This window comes from Motacilla alba, chromosome 5 (assembly GCF_015832195.1).
Source record: "Motacilla alba alba isolate MOTALB_02 chromosome 5, Motacilla_alba_V1.0_pri, whole genome shotgun sequence".
In the NCBI taxonomy this organism is placed as follows: Eukaryota; Metazoa; Chordata; class Aves; order Passeriformes; family Motacillidae; genus Motacilla; species Motacilla alba.
This window is the reverse complement of record NC_052020.1, coordinates 59019999-59036789: the sequence shown is the minus strand read 5'-3', so window position 1 is coordinate 59036789 and position 16791 is coordinate 59019999. Positions and strand designations below refer to the sequence as shown.

Genomic DNA, 16791 nt, shown 5'->3' with positions numbered 1-16791 from the left:
GCCTCTGGCACGTGTGACATCAGGGGGAGCGTGTCACAATGGGGGCAGCTAGAAAAGGCCCCCGCAGGTCACGCTGGCCCAGCACAGCCTGGGCAAGCGGTGAGTGCACACGTGGCGGGGCTGGGCTGGGCCAGGGCCGGGGCACAAGCGCCGCACCCGGGCCTGCATTGTCCCCCTGCATCCAGGGCCAGCCCCTGGGGCCAGCGCCTTGGCCAGGGCACGGGGCTGCTGCTGGCCCACTGGGACAGGCCCTGCTGCCTGCCAGCTGCCTGGGGCCCTCTGCTTGCTGCCCTCACATCCCTGCGCCTCCCGGCCTCAATTTAGCCCCCACAAGCTCCCTAGGTAGCCCCAGTGAAACCCTCGTCTCTCTGCTCCAGCAGACCATGGCGAACAGATCAGTCCTGGCTGTGATTGTGCTGCTCATCCTCCCATTCCCACATTCCGTCGTGAATCGGTTTCATGAGGATGTGCAGCACCATGTGGAGGAGCTGAAACAGGCCCCCCCAGAGCCACCCAAGCCTGGCTGGGGACCCTGGCTCCTGGCTGCTTTGAAACAGCTGCAGTCCTTCTGGGGAATTGCTCAGCTGCTCTTCCTGCCTTTGGGCTGGTGGCTCAGGCGCAGAAGAGCAGCCATGAGGCAGAGGGCAGCGGCCCAGCGAGCTGCAGAACAGGCCAGAAGGAGGAAGATCAAAATTGAGCGGAGAAGGCGGCTCCTTATGAAGAGAGTCAAAGACATGGAGCAAATGCGCCGGGCCATGAAAGAGATGGAAAAGCAAATGGCCAGGCTGATTCGAGTGAATAGGGACATGAACAGGATACTGAAGGTAGGCTGGGCAGGCTTTTGGAGGAGCACAGGCAGTGGCCTGTGTGAAGAAAAGCTTCCTGCTGGAGATGCTCTCTGGGCTGGCCAAGGCGAGCCGCACATCTTTGTGAGCAGCCAGCGCACAGAGCCAGACCCTGCCCCGCTTCCCTCTATCTCTTCACTGTGTCTATAGTAACTGTATCTATATTCATGTCTCTATTTCCGTTTTTCCATGCAGAAGCTTTACATTTGCTCGAGGACAGAGCCATTTGAACGAGGATCCAGCTGAATGCCTCGAGATTGATTCAAATTGTTAAACAGTTCAGAAATATTTAAAATTTAAAATATTCTTAAAATATTTTTCAAAGTTTTAATAACTTTAATGTAGAATAATTCTAGATTAATATTGTAATAATAAATAATAAGTAATAGCATTTATTCTTTATATAATTATCATTCATTAAAATTAGTATGAATTATATTAATTAAACAAAATTTAAGTATGCTATATTTTTATCTTAAGTAGTGAATTTTGCATAATCTTAATTATTAAAATACTTAATTATTTTAATAATAATAATATATAACAGTATATAAAATATTTGCTTAGGTAAGATAGTTGCTTAGTTAAGATTGGCTTTAATCACCATTTGCTAATTTTAATGACACTGACTACCCTCCTGTCTTGAGACAGTGACTTCCCTCTGGAAGCTGCAGTCAGTGCAAAGATCCAATAAAGCCAATGCTTGAACAAACGCTGTGTCTGTGCGTGTCCACGTGGGACCCAGGTGTCAGCTGGGGGCAATTCCTGACAGAGGGGCACCGCAGCACCCCTTGGCCATGCAGAGGCTCCTTTGCTCCTGTGATCCAGCCTCTGCTCTGTGGGATGCCAAATGCAAGAAAAGAAGGAGTGCCACCACTCAGACTGTCACTCAGGTCCCTGCAGAGCTCAGGAGCCACCATGGCTGTGCAGGGTGTGGAACGCTGCAGTAGGCCATGACAGCAGGGACAGGGGGACACAGGACAGGAATTACAGGCCGGCTGCCCTGGGACAGGCAGACAGGAGGCAGGGCAGGCAGGAATCCCCATCCTCTCTGTGCCCACCTGAACACAGGGACATAAGGGACAGGGGGAATGGGGACACAGCAGGCCCCTCTCCTCTGGGAATATCCCAGGGCCCCTGACACAACACAGGGGCTGAGGCTCTGCAAGGGGAGCCCAAGAAGGAGGAGGACGATGCCGAGTAATATCGGCCCACTCTCTGCATGCAAACTGCTCCATGGAGGAGAAAACCAGAGGGGCCTTGCCACAGCAGATCCCTTATGAGGGAAGTTTTCCGTGTTCCTGCACTCAGGTGTCCCATGCAACATGGAGCACATGAATGCACTGTGGCACCAGATTCATTCCCCTGCTCGAGCATTCTGGCACAACAGGAGCGGGCATTCCCTAATAACACACAGGTGCAACTCTTGTGCAAAGGAACACAGATTGTCTGCCAGAACCGCCCCTCTTCTGCTGCTTGATCTGAAGGAGGCAGAAGGTGGTTTGGCTAAAGTTCCTTCTCTCTTTTGTCTGATAATGGGAAAGTTTTGCAGAGGTCTTAGAGGGGCTGGATCCAGGAATAGTCAAGCAAGAAAAAACTGAGGAAGCCCCACTAAATCTCACTCAGAGAAGCACCATGAGAAAAGTACCTCTGGTGCTTTCATAGTTCATACATATTATGCACCATATTCAGCATTATTGGTTATATTCTCTTCTCTTTGACAAGAGCTTGGGGGGCTTCTGCCTGCTTTGTGAAGGGAGCCCCTGGGGCCCATTCCCTCCCAGAGGGGCTGCACTTGCTGGGTGCCGGGGCTTTCATTGCTGGGCCCCCTCAGAGCCCCTGAGCTGGGCTGGGCACCAAGGGCGGGGCTGGCGCGGCTGTGACGCCTCTGGCACGTGTGACATCAGGGGGAGCGTGTCACAATGGGGGCAGCTAGAAAAGGCCCCCACAGGTCACGCTGGCCCAGCACAGCCTGGGCAAGCGGTGAGTGCACACATGGCGGGGCTGGGCTGGGCCAGGGCCGGGGCACAAGCGCCGCACGCGGGCCTGCATTGTCCCCCTGCATCCAGGGCCAGCCCCTGGGGCCAGCGCCTTGGCCAGGGCACGGGGCTGCTGCTGGCCCACTGGGACAGGCCCTGCTGCCTGCCAGCTGCCTGGGGCCCTCTGCTTGCTGCCCTGACATCCCTGTGCCTCCGGGCCTCATTTCAGCCCCCACAAGCTCCCTTGGTAGCCCCAGTGAAACCCTCGTCTCTCTCCTCCTGCAGACCATGGTGTCCAAATCAGTCCTTGCCCTGGTGGTGCTGCTCCTCTTCCACTCCCCACGGCCCGTGGTGATCGATTCGCATGAGGATGCAGAGCTGAGCCAAGAGGACCTGGACCAGGCTACCCCAGAGCCACCCGAGCCTGGCTGGGGACCCCTGCTCTCGGCAGCCGTGCAGCAGGGGCCCCACTGGGCTGCTGCTGAGCTGCTCTTCCTGCCTTTGTGCCTCTGGTTCAGGCGCAGAAGGGCGGCCATGAAGCAGAGAGCAGCGGCCCGGAGAGCTGAAGAAGAGGCCAGAAGGCGCAGGATAGACATCGAGCAGAGAAGGCTTCGGTTCAAGAGGACATGCAAAGACTTAAAGGCAATGTGGAGGACCATGAAAATGATAAAGAAGAAAATGGCCAGAATGTTTTGAATGAATGGCAAGGGGAGCGGGAGATGCTCTTTGGGCTGGCCAAGGTGAGCCGCACATCTTTGTGAGCAGGCAGCGCACAGAGCTGCGCTTGCTGCCCAGCACAGCCCTGCAAAGCCGGGGCAGAGGCTCAGGGCTCCTGCCAGGCCCTGCCCCTCTTCCCTCCATCTCTTTATTGTATCTATAGTAACTGTATCTGTTAATGCTTTTCCCTGCCATAACATTGCACTTGCCTCCTGGATGGAGGCATTGGAAGGAGGATTGGGCCAGATTGATGTGCCTGGATTTCAATAGGGGAAAAGTTTAGAAATAATGATATATATATTTTATATCCAGATAACTTTTTTTTGTTGAATAATACAGCTGTACAATATTAACTGGTATTCTTTGTAATAATATTCAATTATAATATGTAAAAGCTAGAAAAAATGTAGTACTAGAGTTTTGCTGGAGGGGAATATAAATTTATTAGACAGGAATGACACTTTTTTCATTTGTATTGCAAAAACATATTACATAGCAGCGTATTATATGAAATATATGTATTTTATATATCTATAATATAAAATATGTATATGTACATGATATATAATATGGTATAATTTACCAATAATATATAAAAGTATATTTTAATTTGTATTTTACAAATTGTATGTGGCATATTTCACGTAATAGATGTCACAGAATAGATAATGGCTATAAATATAGGAATTGATGGAAACGATCGATATTGTTATAAGTCTATGGATACAAATGATACTTTGATTTCTGTCATTAATTTCAATAAAGTTGTCATCGACATATTATTTCATTTGTGACGTTTCATGTGTCAGTGCCAACCCTGGAACCGTGTGGACACCAGGGTCCTGCTCCATCCCTGGCAGGCTGAGGGCAGCGCCTTCACTCGGAGCCGCCATGGCTCCATCCCGTCCCTGGCAGGCTGAGGGCAGCGCCTTCACTCGGTGCCGCCATGGCTCCACCCCGTCCCTGGCAGGCTGAGGGCAGCGCCTTCACTCGGAGCCGCCATGGCTCCATCCCGTCCCTGGCAGGCTGAGGGCAGAGCCTTCACTCGGTGCCGCCATGGCTCCAACCGGTTCCTAGCACGCTGAGGGCAGCGCCTTCACTCGGTGCCGCCATGGCTCCACCCCGTCCCTGGCAGGCTGAGGGCAGCGCCTTCACTCGGTGCCGCCATGGCTCCACCCCGTCCCTGGCAGGCTGAGGGCAGCGCCTTCACTCGGTGCCGCCATGGCTCCATCCCGTCCCTGGCACACTGAGGCCAGCGCCTTCACTCGATATTGCCATGGCTCCACCCCGTCCCTGGCACACTGAGGCCAGCGGCTTCAGTCGATATTGCCATGGCTCCACCCCGTCCCTGGCACACTGAGGCCAGCGGCTTCAGTCGATATTGCCATGGCTCCACCCGGTTCCTGGCAGGCTGAGGGCAGCGGCTTCAGTCAATGCCGTCATGGCTCCACCCTGTTCCTGGCAGGCTGAGGGCAGCGCCTTCACTCGGAGCCGCCATGGCTCCACCCCATCCCTGGCACGCTGAGGGCAGCGGCTTCAGTCGCAGGCTGAGGGCGGCGCGGCCAGCCCGATGGCCGCCGTGTTCCTGGTTACGCTGTACGAGTATTCGCCGCTGTTTTACATCGCCCTGGTGTCCGTCTGCTTCCTCGTCACCAGCGCGCTCGTCCTCGGCTGGTCAGTGCTCGGGGGCCGGTGGGGCTCGGCCGAGGGGGCCTGGGCTGTGCTGAGGGGGGCAAGGCCAGGCCCACGGTAGCGGCTTGGAACGGTCCCTTCCAACCCAAACGTTCCTAGGCTTCTAAACGAGCAATAAAAAAAAAAAAAAAAATTAAAATAAATTTTATGTATTTCTGTTAAGCTCGTTTCTCTTTGAGTAATACCGAAGTGTTTTCTTAATGGTTTTCGTAATATCATTCATAATGTTGGCAAACAATGCGTTTGTATGTACTGAGCTATGTGTGTGTGTGTATCGAGGCAAGGGAGCAGAGCTGGGGAAGGGTCTGGAGCGCCAGGAGCAGCTGAGGGAGCTGAGGGGGCTCAGCCTGGAGAAAAGGAGGCTCGGGGGGACATTCTGGCTCTCCACAACTCCCTGGGTGCAGCCAGGGTCTTTTCCAACCCGCATGATTCTGTGAATCTGTGTACTGATCGGAAGTGTTTCGAGGGGTGGTGAGTGAAAGGGCTTCTTCTTGTGTTTGAGAGGATGATGCAAAAATGCCGCTGTTGCCATTTTTCAGAAACAGCTCCTTGAATGTCCCTAACCCTCAGGAGTGGCTGTAAATGTAAATACTGGTACTTGCCAAGAGCGGAGCATTGATTGGCAATCAAAATCTTTCTTGTAGAAATTGTGGCTACAGCAGACTTGTGTAGCTTGTGGTGAAAATAAAACTGGAGTTGTTGAATTTCCTCTCATTGGTTCACATTAATATCTGCAAAGTGCTGGTGATAAAGGTATCTTTAAAAAAATGATCATACTGAACCATGATTTAGATGAATCTTCATCAGGTCTATCCCTAACCATTGATCCTTTTGCAAATTTAATCATTATTTATCTACTTGTAGTAAATTCTGGCAGTCCCCTGCTTGAAAAGGTCTGAAATAGATGTGTGCTACAAGATCCTAACATGCATGCACTGGTGTCTTTTGGGTACAGGGTGTACAGAGGACTGTCCAAAGGCTTTTTTTTTTTCAGGATCAGAGATTCCAGTTGCACCTGGACTAGGTGTTACTGCAGTTTATGGAAATACATGCATTTTTTTTTCTTCAAACTGGAGTATTAAGGGCCTGTTAATCAAGGAGGAGCTGTAGCCAGGAGCTCAGCACATACAAGCAGGTGAATGTGTGGGCAGCTGCTCACAGGTATTTGCTGCTCCCTTGGAATTCTCTTGTGCCATGGCCATGACCAGGAGCCTCCAAGGGATTTTCCTGTGCCTGCAGCTGCAGTTACAGTTCAAATGCTCCTGAACTTGCTCAGGAAAACAACTCAAATCCTTAATTTGCCACACAGAGCACTGTAAATGCAAATGTTGTCACTGGAGCAGAGAATGCCTGATCTATTGCTGCAGTGGCATTTGGGCTCCCCCATCATTTTCAGCATTAATTTCTTTAATGATGTGTTTGTGTCGGTGTCAGTCAGCCTGAAAAACACCAACTGCTCAGGAATGTTCGTATTCTCATTTGTCAGGCCGTGCGGTGATGGGAGGAGCATCTGTTCTCTGCATACCTGTGGCTCTGCTCACACTCCAAGTAGCTTAATGCACAGGCAGCTTCCAGAGCCAGGCCCACAGGTGCCCTGGGCACAGGGGTGAGGTGGAATTCAGATCACCTGACTACCTGGGCATTGTATTTTTAGCTGGAGGGGAATGCTCCTGTTAGGTAGAGCTGAAGGCTCAGCACCTGTTGGAATTCTGGCTCTGCAGAAACATTAATTCATTAACTAAACCCTTGGAAATTCCTGCTTTTTCTAAGCTAGCACTGCTCTGAAGAAATTCATGTTTTCCTCTACCAGCTAATGATCTGGACTGTTAGATCATAAAATAAAAACTGCATCTTTATTCACCCTTCCTATACTTCCTACACTTAAAATTTACAGAAAACCGCACCTGACTGTGGAACAGAAAGGCCTCTGTGCCTTCAACTGTTACTAAAACTGTGCCAGAGTCTCTTTCTTCTTACACTTTTCATGAGGATAATCCTGTTGCTTTTATCCAGTGAAGAAAATTTCCAAGGAACAGGGATTTCCTGTCACAATCAGGCAGATTCTGGTATGAGACAGGACTGCAGAGATGGGCTCTGTTAAGGTTTGGGTACTGAAGAAGGGAAACAGCTGCTGCCTCTGGTTTCTTTGTGAGATGTTTAACGGGGATATTCCCTCCCCTACAGCCCCAGGATGTCACTGGGGGTGTTTTCCCTTGTAGCAGAGAGAGCTGACCCTCTGTGTGCTCAAATCAAGCGTGGCCAAAAGCCTTCGATGATGAAATGCAAATGTTTCCATGAAAGGAATGGCTTTAAACTGACAGAGAGCAGCTTGAGGTTGGATATTAGGAAGGAGTTCTTGTCTGTGGTGGAGATGAGGCCCTGGCACAGACTGCCCAGAGAAGCTGTGCTGCCCCATCCCTGGAATTGTTCAAGGCTACATTGGATGGGGCTCGAAGCAGCCTGGGCTAGTGCAAAGTGTCCCTGCTCTCGGGAGGAGGCTGCAATGGTGCTCAGTTCTGCAGGACTCCCATGGGAGGAAATTCTGGCCTGAGCCTGTACCACTAGATGGCACTGACAACTCTCATTAATTTTATTTCCTTTGTGGAAACCCAGAGCAAAATATTCCCCCTTTTAAGATTCCCTGCATCACTGTGCAGACTCTTGCCTTCTGACAAAAAGCTGAAGTCCAAATGGCAGGATATATTATCCATGTATCCTAGCAGATATTCTGGAAAGCCGAGCTACCTCTGTTTGTTCTATTTAGAGTTGACAAAAAAAAAAAAAATCAAATGTTTCAACACTAACATTGAACCCACTCATTCTTCTTGGTTTGTGTCTCCTAGGTTTGGTTTGGGTGTTCCTGTTATTCTGAGGAACTCAGAAGAGACAGAATCCAGCACAAGGGTACTGAAAAAGCGCATGAGACAAGTGAAGAATCCTTTTGGGTTGGAGATCCCTAATCCTGCTGCAGCTTCAGTAACAAGTCAGTGGATTTCTTATGTGGGTTTTGTCAATTTGCATTCCTCAACTTGGTACTTTCCATTTTCTGCCTAGAATCAGAGGATGGCTTGGGTGGGAAGGGACCTTAAAGATCATCGTTTTTGCTCTCATCCTTTTTCTCTATCATAATTCCTCAGAAATACACTTCCATTCCAACAGAAGTAAGCTTTTTACCCAGTTTATAAACGTGGTGTTTTTAAAAGTGAAATGTTTGGATATGGAGGTACAGTTTAATTCTCATTAATGGAACACTTCCTGCTATTACAGATCTTGAAGTAACTAACACATTTGCAAATTACCAACCACTGTGGGCGTTTCTATAAATTTCATGGAATTGTAGAGTTGTAGAGAATTCATTATGGAATATATGCCACCCACTTAAATCGAAGCCCAGATCTTCAGCAGTGTTTGGAAGAGCACTATTTTTAATAAATAGATAAATAAATCATCACTCTATTTTTCTATCTGTTCTCCAATGGAAACTGAATTTAAGTATCTGTTTGGATCAGAGTTTAAGCCACCCCATCATTCCTGAAATCACCCCAAGAGGAAGTGGAGTTCATGGCCTTCTGCATCACTGGGGAGCAGTGAGCAAGGCTGAGCATCTTCTAGTGCATGAGGAGGGGCTGCAGCAGATTTCCCCCCTCCCTCAACATAACCCCCCCCAACACAACAAATCCAACAATTCAGGTAACTGGGATTTTTCAGGAGCTTTGAGCACTCCTGCTCCTGTTTGTGCAGAAATGTTTAGAAGTTGACAGGTTTTTGAAAAAAGAATGGAGAGCATAGATGCCCTTTTACTCCTCCCTCTGCACGATCAAGAGCTTGATGCTTTGAGAGCGCAGAGAGTTTTGTAGACGAGTGATCCAATTACTGCCATTATCTCAGGAGGGAATGGACTTTGGGCCGAGGTTGTGCTCTTGGATCTGCCAATGAGTGTGTGAAGTGTTAACAGAAGTTAAAATTTACCGTTCATAAAATGCATGTGGTATTTTTGTGAGCTTAATCAGCCATTTTATCTCCTCACACCCACCTCCTCATCCCCACTGACTTACGTAAACTCTAAACTGTATCTAAATTGTCAGAAGATTTGTTTATAATGATAAATAAATTTTGTTATTTTATAATGTTTAGCATTTTAGGGGTGGCCTAATTGCAGCCTTTCAGTGCCTGAAGGGAGCCTAGAAGAAGAGACTTTTACAAGGGCATGGAGGGGCAGGACAAGGAGGACTGGCTTCCCACTGCCAGAGGGCAGGGATAGATGGGATAGTGGGAAGAAATCCTTCCCTGTGAGGGGGGTGAAACCCAGGCACAGGTTGCCCAGAGAGGGACTTGGGACAAGGGATGGAGGGACAGGACACAGGGAATGGCTTCCCACTGCCAGAGGACAGGGATGGATGGGAGATTGGGAAGGAATTCCTGGCTGTGGGAGAGGTGAGACCCTGGCACAGGTTTCCCACAGAAGCTGTGGCTGCCCCTGGATCCCTGGAAGTGTCCAAGGCCAGGCTGGACAGGGCTTGGAGCAGCCTGGGACAGTGGAACAAAGTGATCTTTAAGGTCCCTTCCAACCCAAACCATTCTATGATTTTATGGTTCTATGATAAAAATCTGTGACACTGAAGTTGTTTTCTGCCTGTAGCTCTTCAAGCATCTAGACTTAGCAGTTCCAGGATTCCTGCACGTGGTGAGTAAATGAAATCCCTCTCCTCTTCTTCCTAGGGGGTGTAACACTGACACCTGACTGCCTGGAGGACTGTGTCCTTACCTGCTACTGGGGCTGCAATGTCCAGAAACTCCACGAAGCGCTGCAGAAACACGTCTACTGCTTCAGAATAAAGACTCCTCAGGCATTAGAGGATGCTCTCTACAACGAATACCTCTACAAACAGCAGTACTTGTATCCTTTTTTTGAATTGTTTTGACAAAATATGTTGTTTTTTTTTTGGCACGGGGAGCATTGAGGATGGTAAATGCGCTGCAGATTTTGGCACAACTCATTTATGAACAAACACGATGAGAAATATTATTTATGCAAACGTCATGTTTGTCTGCAATTGCAGCCACTGATGTTTTCCTTGACACAGGCAAAGCATCAAAAAAAATGACAAGGCAGAGAAATACTGTCAGTTACCAGAAGATGCTCAAGTTGTGGATTTTGGCCCCGTGCCTAGAGCTCGCTATCCCTTGGTAGCACTGCTGACGTTAGCAGATGAAGAAGACAGAGAAATATATGATATTGTAAGTAATGTCAGAGTATATTTCAGGGTCATGTGTTTAAGGTCTGAATGTTTCAGGAGGGAGGCTTGAAAAAAGCAGCTTCACTTTCCTGGTCCCTAGAATTTGGTCCTTCACTTTCTTATTTTCTAAAATAAATCAGTTCAAAGCTTCAACTTCCAAACCTCAGTCTTTGAAGAGGCAATGGAGAAACATTGCTTGCTCTTTACTTATTCACTACAGCCTTTAAAAGATGGTTGTGATTTCGCCAAAGCTTCTGCTTGCCAGTGTCCCTGAGGAATGAGGGTTGGGGCAGTTCAGCAACCCGTTACTCTGATTTCTGGGATCACACGAGCATGTGGTGGAGCTCTTGCACTTAAACAGATTCTTGGATTCTGTTGGCAAGGCAGGAGGGTTTTTTAAATAAGTCTCTGGCACAGATATGGAGCTGGTTGCTGACTTGGCTGTTAGAAACCTAGAAATCACCTTTCTGCCCCAGGTCTGTGTCATGGTTGTGTCTCACAGGAGCCAACTCCAAGGCACTTACAGGAAGGGGTGAAAGTCTGGCTTGAGGCTGATTGGAGATACTCAGCTCCTCAAAAAGGGCCTCCTCCTAATCTCTTGCTATTAAAGCAGCTTCAGCCTTGCCACATGCTGTTCAATACTCTTTATAAACTCTAAATTGGTGAACTCTGAATGATTTCAGACATACTTTTATCTCCCATCTTTCCATTGGATTGATAATCTGCTTGCAGCAGCTCCTTGAACAGTTCAAGCTCCTTTGCTTCTGAATTCAGGAGCAAATTGCCTAAATCCACTGAACACTTTTCCATGCATTCACCTGCAAGCTGTCATCACACCAGTGCCTAAGAAATCTGTCCCTTTTCCAAGTGATGGCTGTCCTTGGCTCCTTGTCACCTGACTTTAGGGCTGCCCTCCTCCCTCCCGTCCCCACTTGAGATGTTTTAATGTTTTAATACATTTTTACAGAGACTCTTAATGTAATATTTGAATGTATTGGACATTAGCATGGACATGAATTTGTAACACCTCTCTTTTGAGCCTTAACATAGAAGAAAGGGGTGGAAAGAGAGTGATGGAGGTATTTTTCCTCTGGTTTTGGGGGAAAGGAACACATCTGTAAATCCAGTCAGGAGTAACTCCACCTGAACTCCTTGCCAGACAAATGTCAGAATTGCGTCTGGTTTGTTGAAACAATCTTGTAAAATAGAAATGGAATGTGGAAATGGATCTTTGCCAGTGTGATGTTACCATTCTGAATTATATTTGGGGGGGTCTGTGTGGGTGTCCATCACTGTCAGTGATTCTTTCCTGGGGAGGTCATCTGATTTTTATTCTAACTGGTTTTGTGGCAAGATCATCCCTACTTGGTTTTGTGCCATCATTTTCCTCTAGATCCAGAAAATTACCATGACCGTATATAAAATGTACAGAAATTACTGGAAGACTGTCACAGCTAAAGTGGAAGCTTAGATCTTAGGCACTGTGATTTAGAAAAAAAAAGACCCTTTTGCCAAGGAATAGTGAAATCAGTTCTTATAAATCCATATGTGTAGGTACATACGCATTTGAACTCTGTATTTAATTAGCCATGTGTGGATTTTGAAGTGCAAGTCTAATTTGCCTTTAAATTTCTTTTTAAAGCAAAACAGCTTCTATATTTCATTTCTCTTTTGACAGCTTCTGGGAACTACAATAATATTGAATTTCACTTTCTTTTTTCCCAGCTTTTTAGAGGCTATTACGTAATTTGGGCAGGGTGGGGGTTGTTAGGCACAGCATGCAAGCTTGGAGTGCTTGTATTTCCAGAGGAATTATCCGAAGTCAGCCCGTGGGGGTTCAGAACCCTTTCCAGTGAAATTTGTCTTTTGCCTGCTCAGATTACGAGCCAATCACTTCTTAGTGATTTTTGGAGTCTAAAAACTGCAGTCTGTGTGTTTCTGAGGGAAGGGGGAGAAAGTGGAGAAGACTGCTCAGGTGTCTTTGCAGTTTGGGGTGTAATTCCATGGGGTAGGAGCAGCCAGAGCAGGTCTCTGCTATGACCTGGCCACAGAAGAGCTCCATGGGGAAGCAGGGTGGGAAGCTGAAGGAGCACCAAGAGCTCTCTTGTGCCACATCCTGTTTATACCTTGTCCACTGTAATTTTATTTTTTTTAATCAGTGCTTCAAGTGAGCATTGTTGAATTCCTGATTGTCTAAGGAATTAAGCAGGTCAGAAGCTGTACCAAAGCAAAACAGAGAATCAGGGAATAATATGGGTTGGAAGGGACCTCAAAGATCGTATTTCACCCCCTGCCTTGGGCAGGGACACCTTCCACTAGCCCAGGTTGCTCCAAGCCCTGTCCAACCTGGCCTTGGGCCCTTCCAGGGATTCAGGGGCAGCCACAACTTCTCTGGGCACCCCCACAGCCAGGAATTCCTTCCCAATCTCCCATCCATTCCTGTCCTCTGGCAGTGGGAAGCCATTCCCTGTGTCCTGTCCCTCCATCCCTTGTCCCAAGTCCCTCTCCAGCTCTTCTGGACCCCCTTTAGGCACTGGAGGGGGCTCTGAGGTCTCACTGGAACCTTCTCTTCTCTGGGGTGAACGCCCCTGGTTCTCTCAGCCTGAGTGATAAGGTTATTAAACACAGAATTTTTTTCTGTTTGTAGATTGCAATGGTAGCTGTAATTCACGTTCCTGATGAGAGCTACAGACTTTCCTGCCGAATTTTGTATCAGTATCTCCTCCTAGCTCAAGGTCAATACCATGACCTGAAGGTAAGCCACGCACAGAGTCTGGTTTCATGTGTATGGCAGTGTTAACTTTAGCTTGTGTGGGCTTTCAGGAGCCTAAATTAGTACAAGACTTCTATTGTCATGCAAAGAACTGGATGGTAGTTTGAATTATTTTATCAGTTAAGTAGTGTCACAGGAACTTATTGTACAGAAATATTTTACATTAAAATATTCAAGATTTCCCAGAGAAATTAACTGCTTCTCATCTAGGAGTCCTAGTGTCCACTTAGTAAAGCAGTAGGAAGAAATTCACTGTTGAATGCTTCTTCTTTCCAGAATTGTTATTTCCTTTCTTCAAAATTCCCTTTTAATCAGGAAAGCCTCAGAAGAAACTTACTTTTTAAAAATTCCTTTTTCTTGCACCGTGCTGAGGAATCATGCCCAGAAGAATTTGCGCTTCACGTAAAATAAGACAAAAAAAGGAGCAGGGGATTGGAATACGAGCATGAGCAGAATGGGTTGAGTGAAGCAGATTTGACAGCATGGTGGATATCATTCTGGTAGGAACAGATAGGAGATCCCTCTAGGCACAGGGGCTGATGGACCAGAAACAAACCCGAGCTGCTCAAAACCTGAGCGCTTCTGTTGAATTTCATGCATGACATTGATTTGATACAAGGTCTGAGGACTTACCTTCAATATTTTCCCACTGTTTTATGTAATTTCATGTTTCTGAAATGCCTTCAGCTGGAGGCCAGGCAGCTGCCAGGACCCACACAGAGTCTGGCACTGTCTGACCCAGTGAATGGATCCAGTGGAACTTCCATTGCACCTGTGTGTGCGCAGAGATTGAGGAAGAGTTTGTTATCTCCTAAATATTTGTCTTTATGTGTATTTTAGCAACTCTTCATGTCTGCAAATAGCCCTGCACCCTCCTCCAGTGATACCTTCCCTGGTGAGAGCAGCACTGGCAGAGGGCTGCTGGAAAAGGCCGGGCTGGCTGCAGATGAACCAGAATTGCAGGAAGAAAACAGCAAAGACTGTGTTGTGTGCCAGAATGGCCCTGTGAACTGGGTCCTCCTGCCCTGCAGACACACGTGCCTGTGTGATGGCTGCATCAGGTATTTCCAGCAGTGCCCCATGTGCAGGCAGTTCGTGCAGGAGTCTTTTCCACTTTGCAGCAAAAAGGAGCAAGATGAGGAGGAATCGACCCGTGTCTTGCAAGATGTTCTTCCTGGAAGAGTTTTTTAACGGGAGTTAAAAATAAAAGACCTGGGTTATGTGCACTAAGATTAAATGTGGAAGCCAGACTATTTATGGGAGGATATGTAGTGTTAACTTGTAGGATTTTGCTTTTTTTTGTTGGGTAATTTTCAGCTTCCTTATTTTTCCTCGCTCCATATGCTCGCAGGAGCGCTGCTTACCCGTGCAATGTGGACAGGAGAAGTGCGTAGGATAGCTCTGAAGGATGTGATTTTATTTATAACTGCTTCCTAGATTTTCTTGGAGCACTATTGGAGGCTATTTTGACTACTAAATTTAGGCTGTCTACTAAAAAAAGAATAAAACTTGCAAGTGCAGTTGCCCAAGGCTCATTCTATATTTATTGTGTTTAAAATACTAGAGCTGTATATCATTTTAACTCGGCATAATTTAGGAACTTAGCACTTTACAGAATGTACCATATGAAGGAAAGTAAATATTCTTCATCATTGAGCCTGTGTGTGTTTATTTTGTAGCTGGAGGTTGGGCTGTGGCAGGAGCTGGGGGTTGAAGGTGGGGCTCAGGACACCGTTTCTGGCTGGTTTGAAGGATTTGTGTGTGAGGGAGTTCAGCCAAAGCCCTTTGGAAAGACTTTTGTTGATTATTCTTGAACTACATGTTGCTGACACTTTCAAGCCTGAGCCCCTGTGATGACATCTTGAGACACAGATTTTCAGTCTTGTTGGCAGTGCCTGTAAGAACTTGTTCTCCCTGCAAGTGTTGGTTAATCACTCTCCAGAGTTGGTGGCAGCTTTTCAGTGCTTTGAGGGATTTCCAACTCTTTTCACTTGCATGGTCAGCTTGGATGACCAGTAACAAGTTGACCAGTGACCCTTATCAACAGTCCCAGGAAATGTACCTGCTCTAACAAAGGAAGAAGCTGAAGAATAGCAGAAAATTATTTCCTCTCACTCCAGTGGTGTGTTGTCAAAAAGCAATAAAAATCTCTGTTGAGAAAAGAAAGGGGTTTGTTTCTTTAAAGAGAGACAAATTCTCCTAAGACAAAGGGGCTGAGTCTCACATCTGCTCGTATAAGGGAAAATGCTCCTTGGAACCTGTAGAAATGGGGAGTAGCTGCTTTCTGTCCCCCCTTTTGTTCCCTTGCAGCTTTTCTCCACATCCAGTTCCAGGACAGCTGCTCAGGCTCAGGCAGGGAAAGCTGTGCTCCAGGATCCTCAGCCCTGCTCTCCTGCAGCTCCAGGGTACACACAAGGTGCTGCACTTCTCCAAAGCAGGGAAGGAAGCTTCCCCCGCTCAAAGGTATTCCAAGTTCACCTTTCCATCCTTCTTTTTTTTTATTGCTTGCTGTGACCCTGCTTCTGAACTCCTGGCAATTACCTCTGAGGAAAAGATTTAGGTGGTGCTGTTGGGAAGAGTAATGGTTAGTTGTAAGGACAGATAGAAGTGGGGAATTGATGCCTGTAGCCACAGATTTCCAGCAGTGATCAGCACGCTGGTTGTGAGGCAATTTATCTGCTCTGCCTAAAGCGACCATCCTGGCCAGGGACAACTTGGGAATAAACTGCTGGACAAACCAGGCTGTTGTTTGCACTGTGTATCAACCAGGAATGACACCCCGAGGTGTCTGTGGGGATGGAGCCGTGCCTGATCCATGGCAGCAGCTGCTTCCACACCTGCAGCTCACACAGCATGTGGGCCAGTGGCTGGGCAGCTTGTTATTCCAGAGGAGCAGGTTAATGCTGTGCTGGTTCCAGCCTCGAGCTGGGCACTGATAATTAGCAGGCACTTGTTTGCCCACGGAGATGATGAAGAAGGTGTTGTTTACTGCTCGACCGTAGTAGTCACCAGTATTTAATCAATTAATTAAAATCTCCCATCAAACAGCATGACCCAAACCTGTGGGCCTATTTAATCTCACATGAAATTCAAGTAACCCCACAGAGAGTTGCCTGGTCTGCCTCATCTTTCAATCGATGCCAGTATTAAATAATAATGGCAAACAGGATGTAGCTGTGCTGATCTGCCAGGCCATGCATTTACCATTAAGTCTGTCCCAGCTTTTCATTTGTTACTTGCTCTTTTAATAGCATTTTCCAGAGATGCTTAGTTGCTTTCTCTGCTCTAACAAGCTTCCTTGCTGGCCCAAATGAAAGACCAGATGAGAGTTATAAGAAGTATAGTAGCTGCCTCATTACGTTTGCCCTTCTTCTGAGAAGCCATGCCAAAATACAGATCAGGTGAGAAGGAAAAGGAGCAGCTCTAAAGCTGCCCAGTGTGTCCCTTGGTTGTCTTAAAGCAGGGATTCAAGGCTCTAAGAGAGAATTAAAACCTTCCTGTGACCCACAAAAACACAGTGTATTGACAGAGGCTGTTCTGCTCGGTCA

The 16791-nt window shown here is 47.5% G+C and overlaps 1 protein-coding gene across 1 annotated transcript; it reads left to right on the top strand.

Annotated features, from left to right (window-relative positions):
• The first annotated feature begins 5032 nt into the window (after positions 1–5032).
• On the top strand, positions 5033–14899 carry CGRRF1 (cell growth regulator with ring finger domain 1). Its single transcript, XM_038139368.1, has 6 exons — positions 5033–5215; positions 8077–8216; positions 9953–10130; positions 10324–10471; positions 13118–13225; positions 14084–14899. Exons 1-6 carry the CDS (start codon positions 5112–5114, stop codon positions 14432–14434), a joined length of 1029 nt encoding a protein of 342 aa, XP_037995296.1. The 5' UTR covers positions 5033–5111; the 3' UTR covers positions 14435–14899.
• The last annotated feature ends 1892 nt before the right edge of the window (positions 14900–16791 follow it).

Excerpts from the sequence above, each read along its gene's own strand:
- CGRRF1 (XM_038139368.1), top strand. The coding sequence starts at position 5,112 with ATGGCCGCCGTGTTCCTGGTTACGCTGTACGAGTATTCGCCGCTGTTT. Across the intron at positions 8,217-9,952 it reads TGCTGCAGCTTCAGTAACAA|GGGGTGTAACACTGACACCT; the intron begins GTCAGTGGATTT and ends TCTTCTTCCTAG. Across the intron at positions 13,226-14,083 it reads GTCAATACCATGACCTGAAG|CAACTCTTCATGTCTGCAAA; the intron begins GTAAGCCACGCA and ends TGTGTATTTTAG.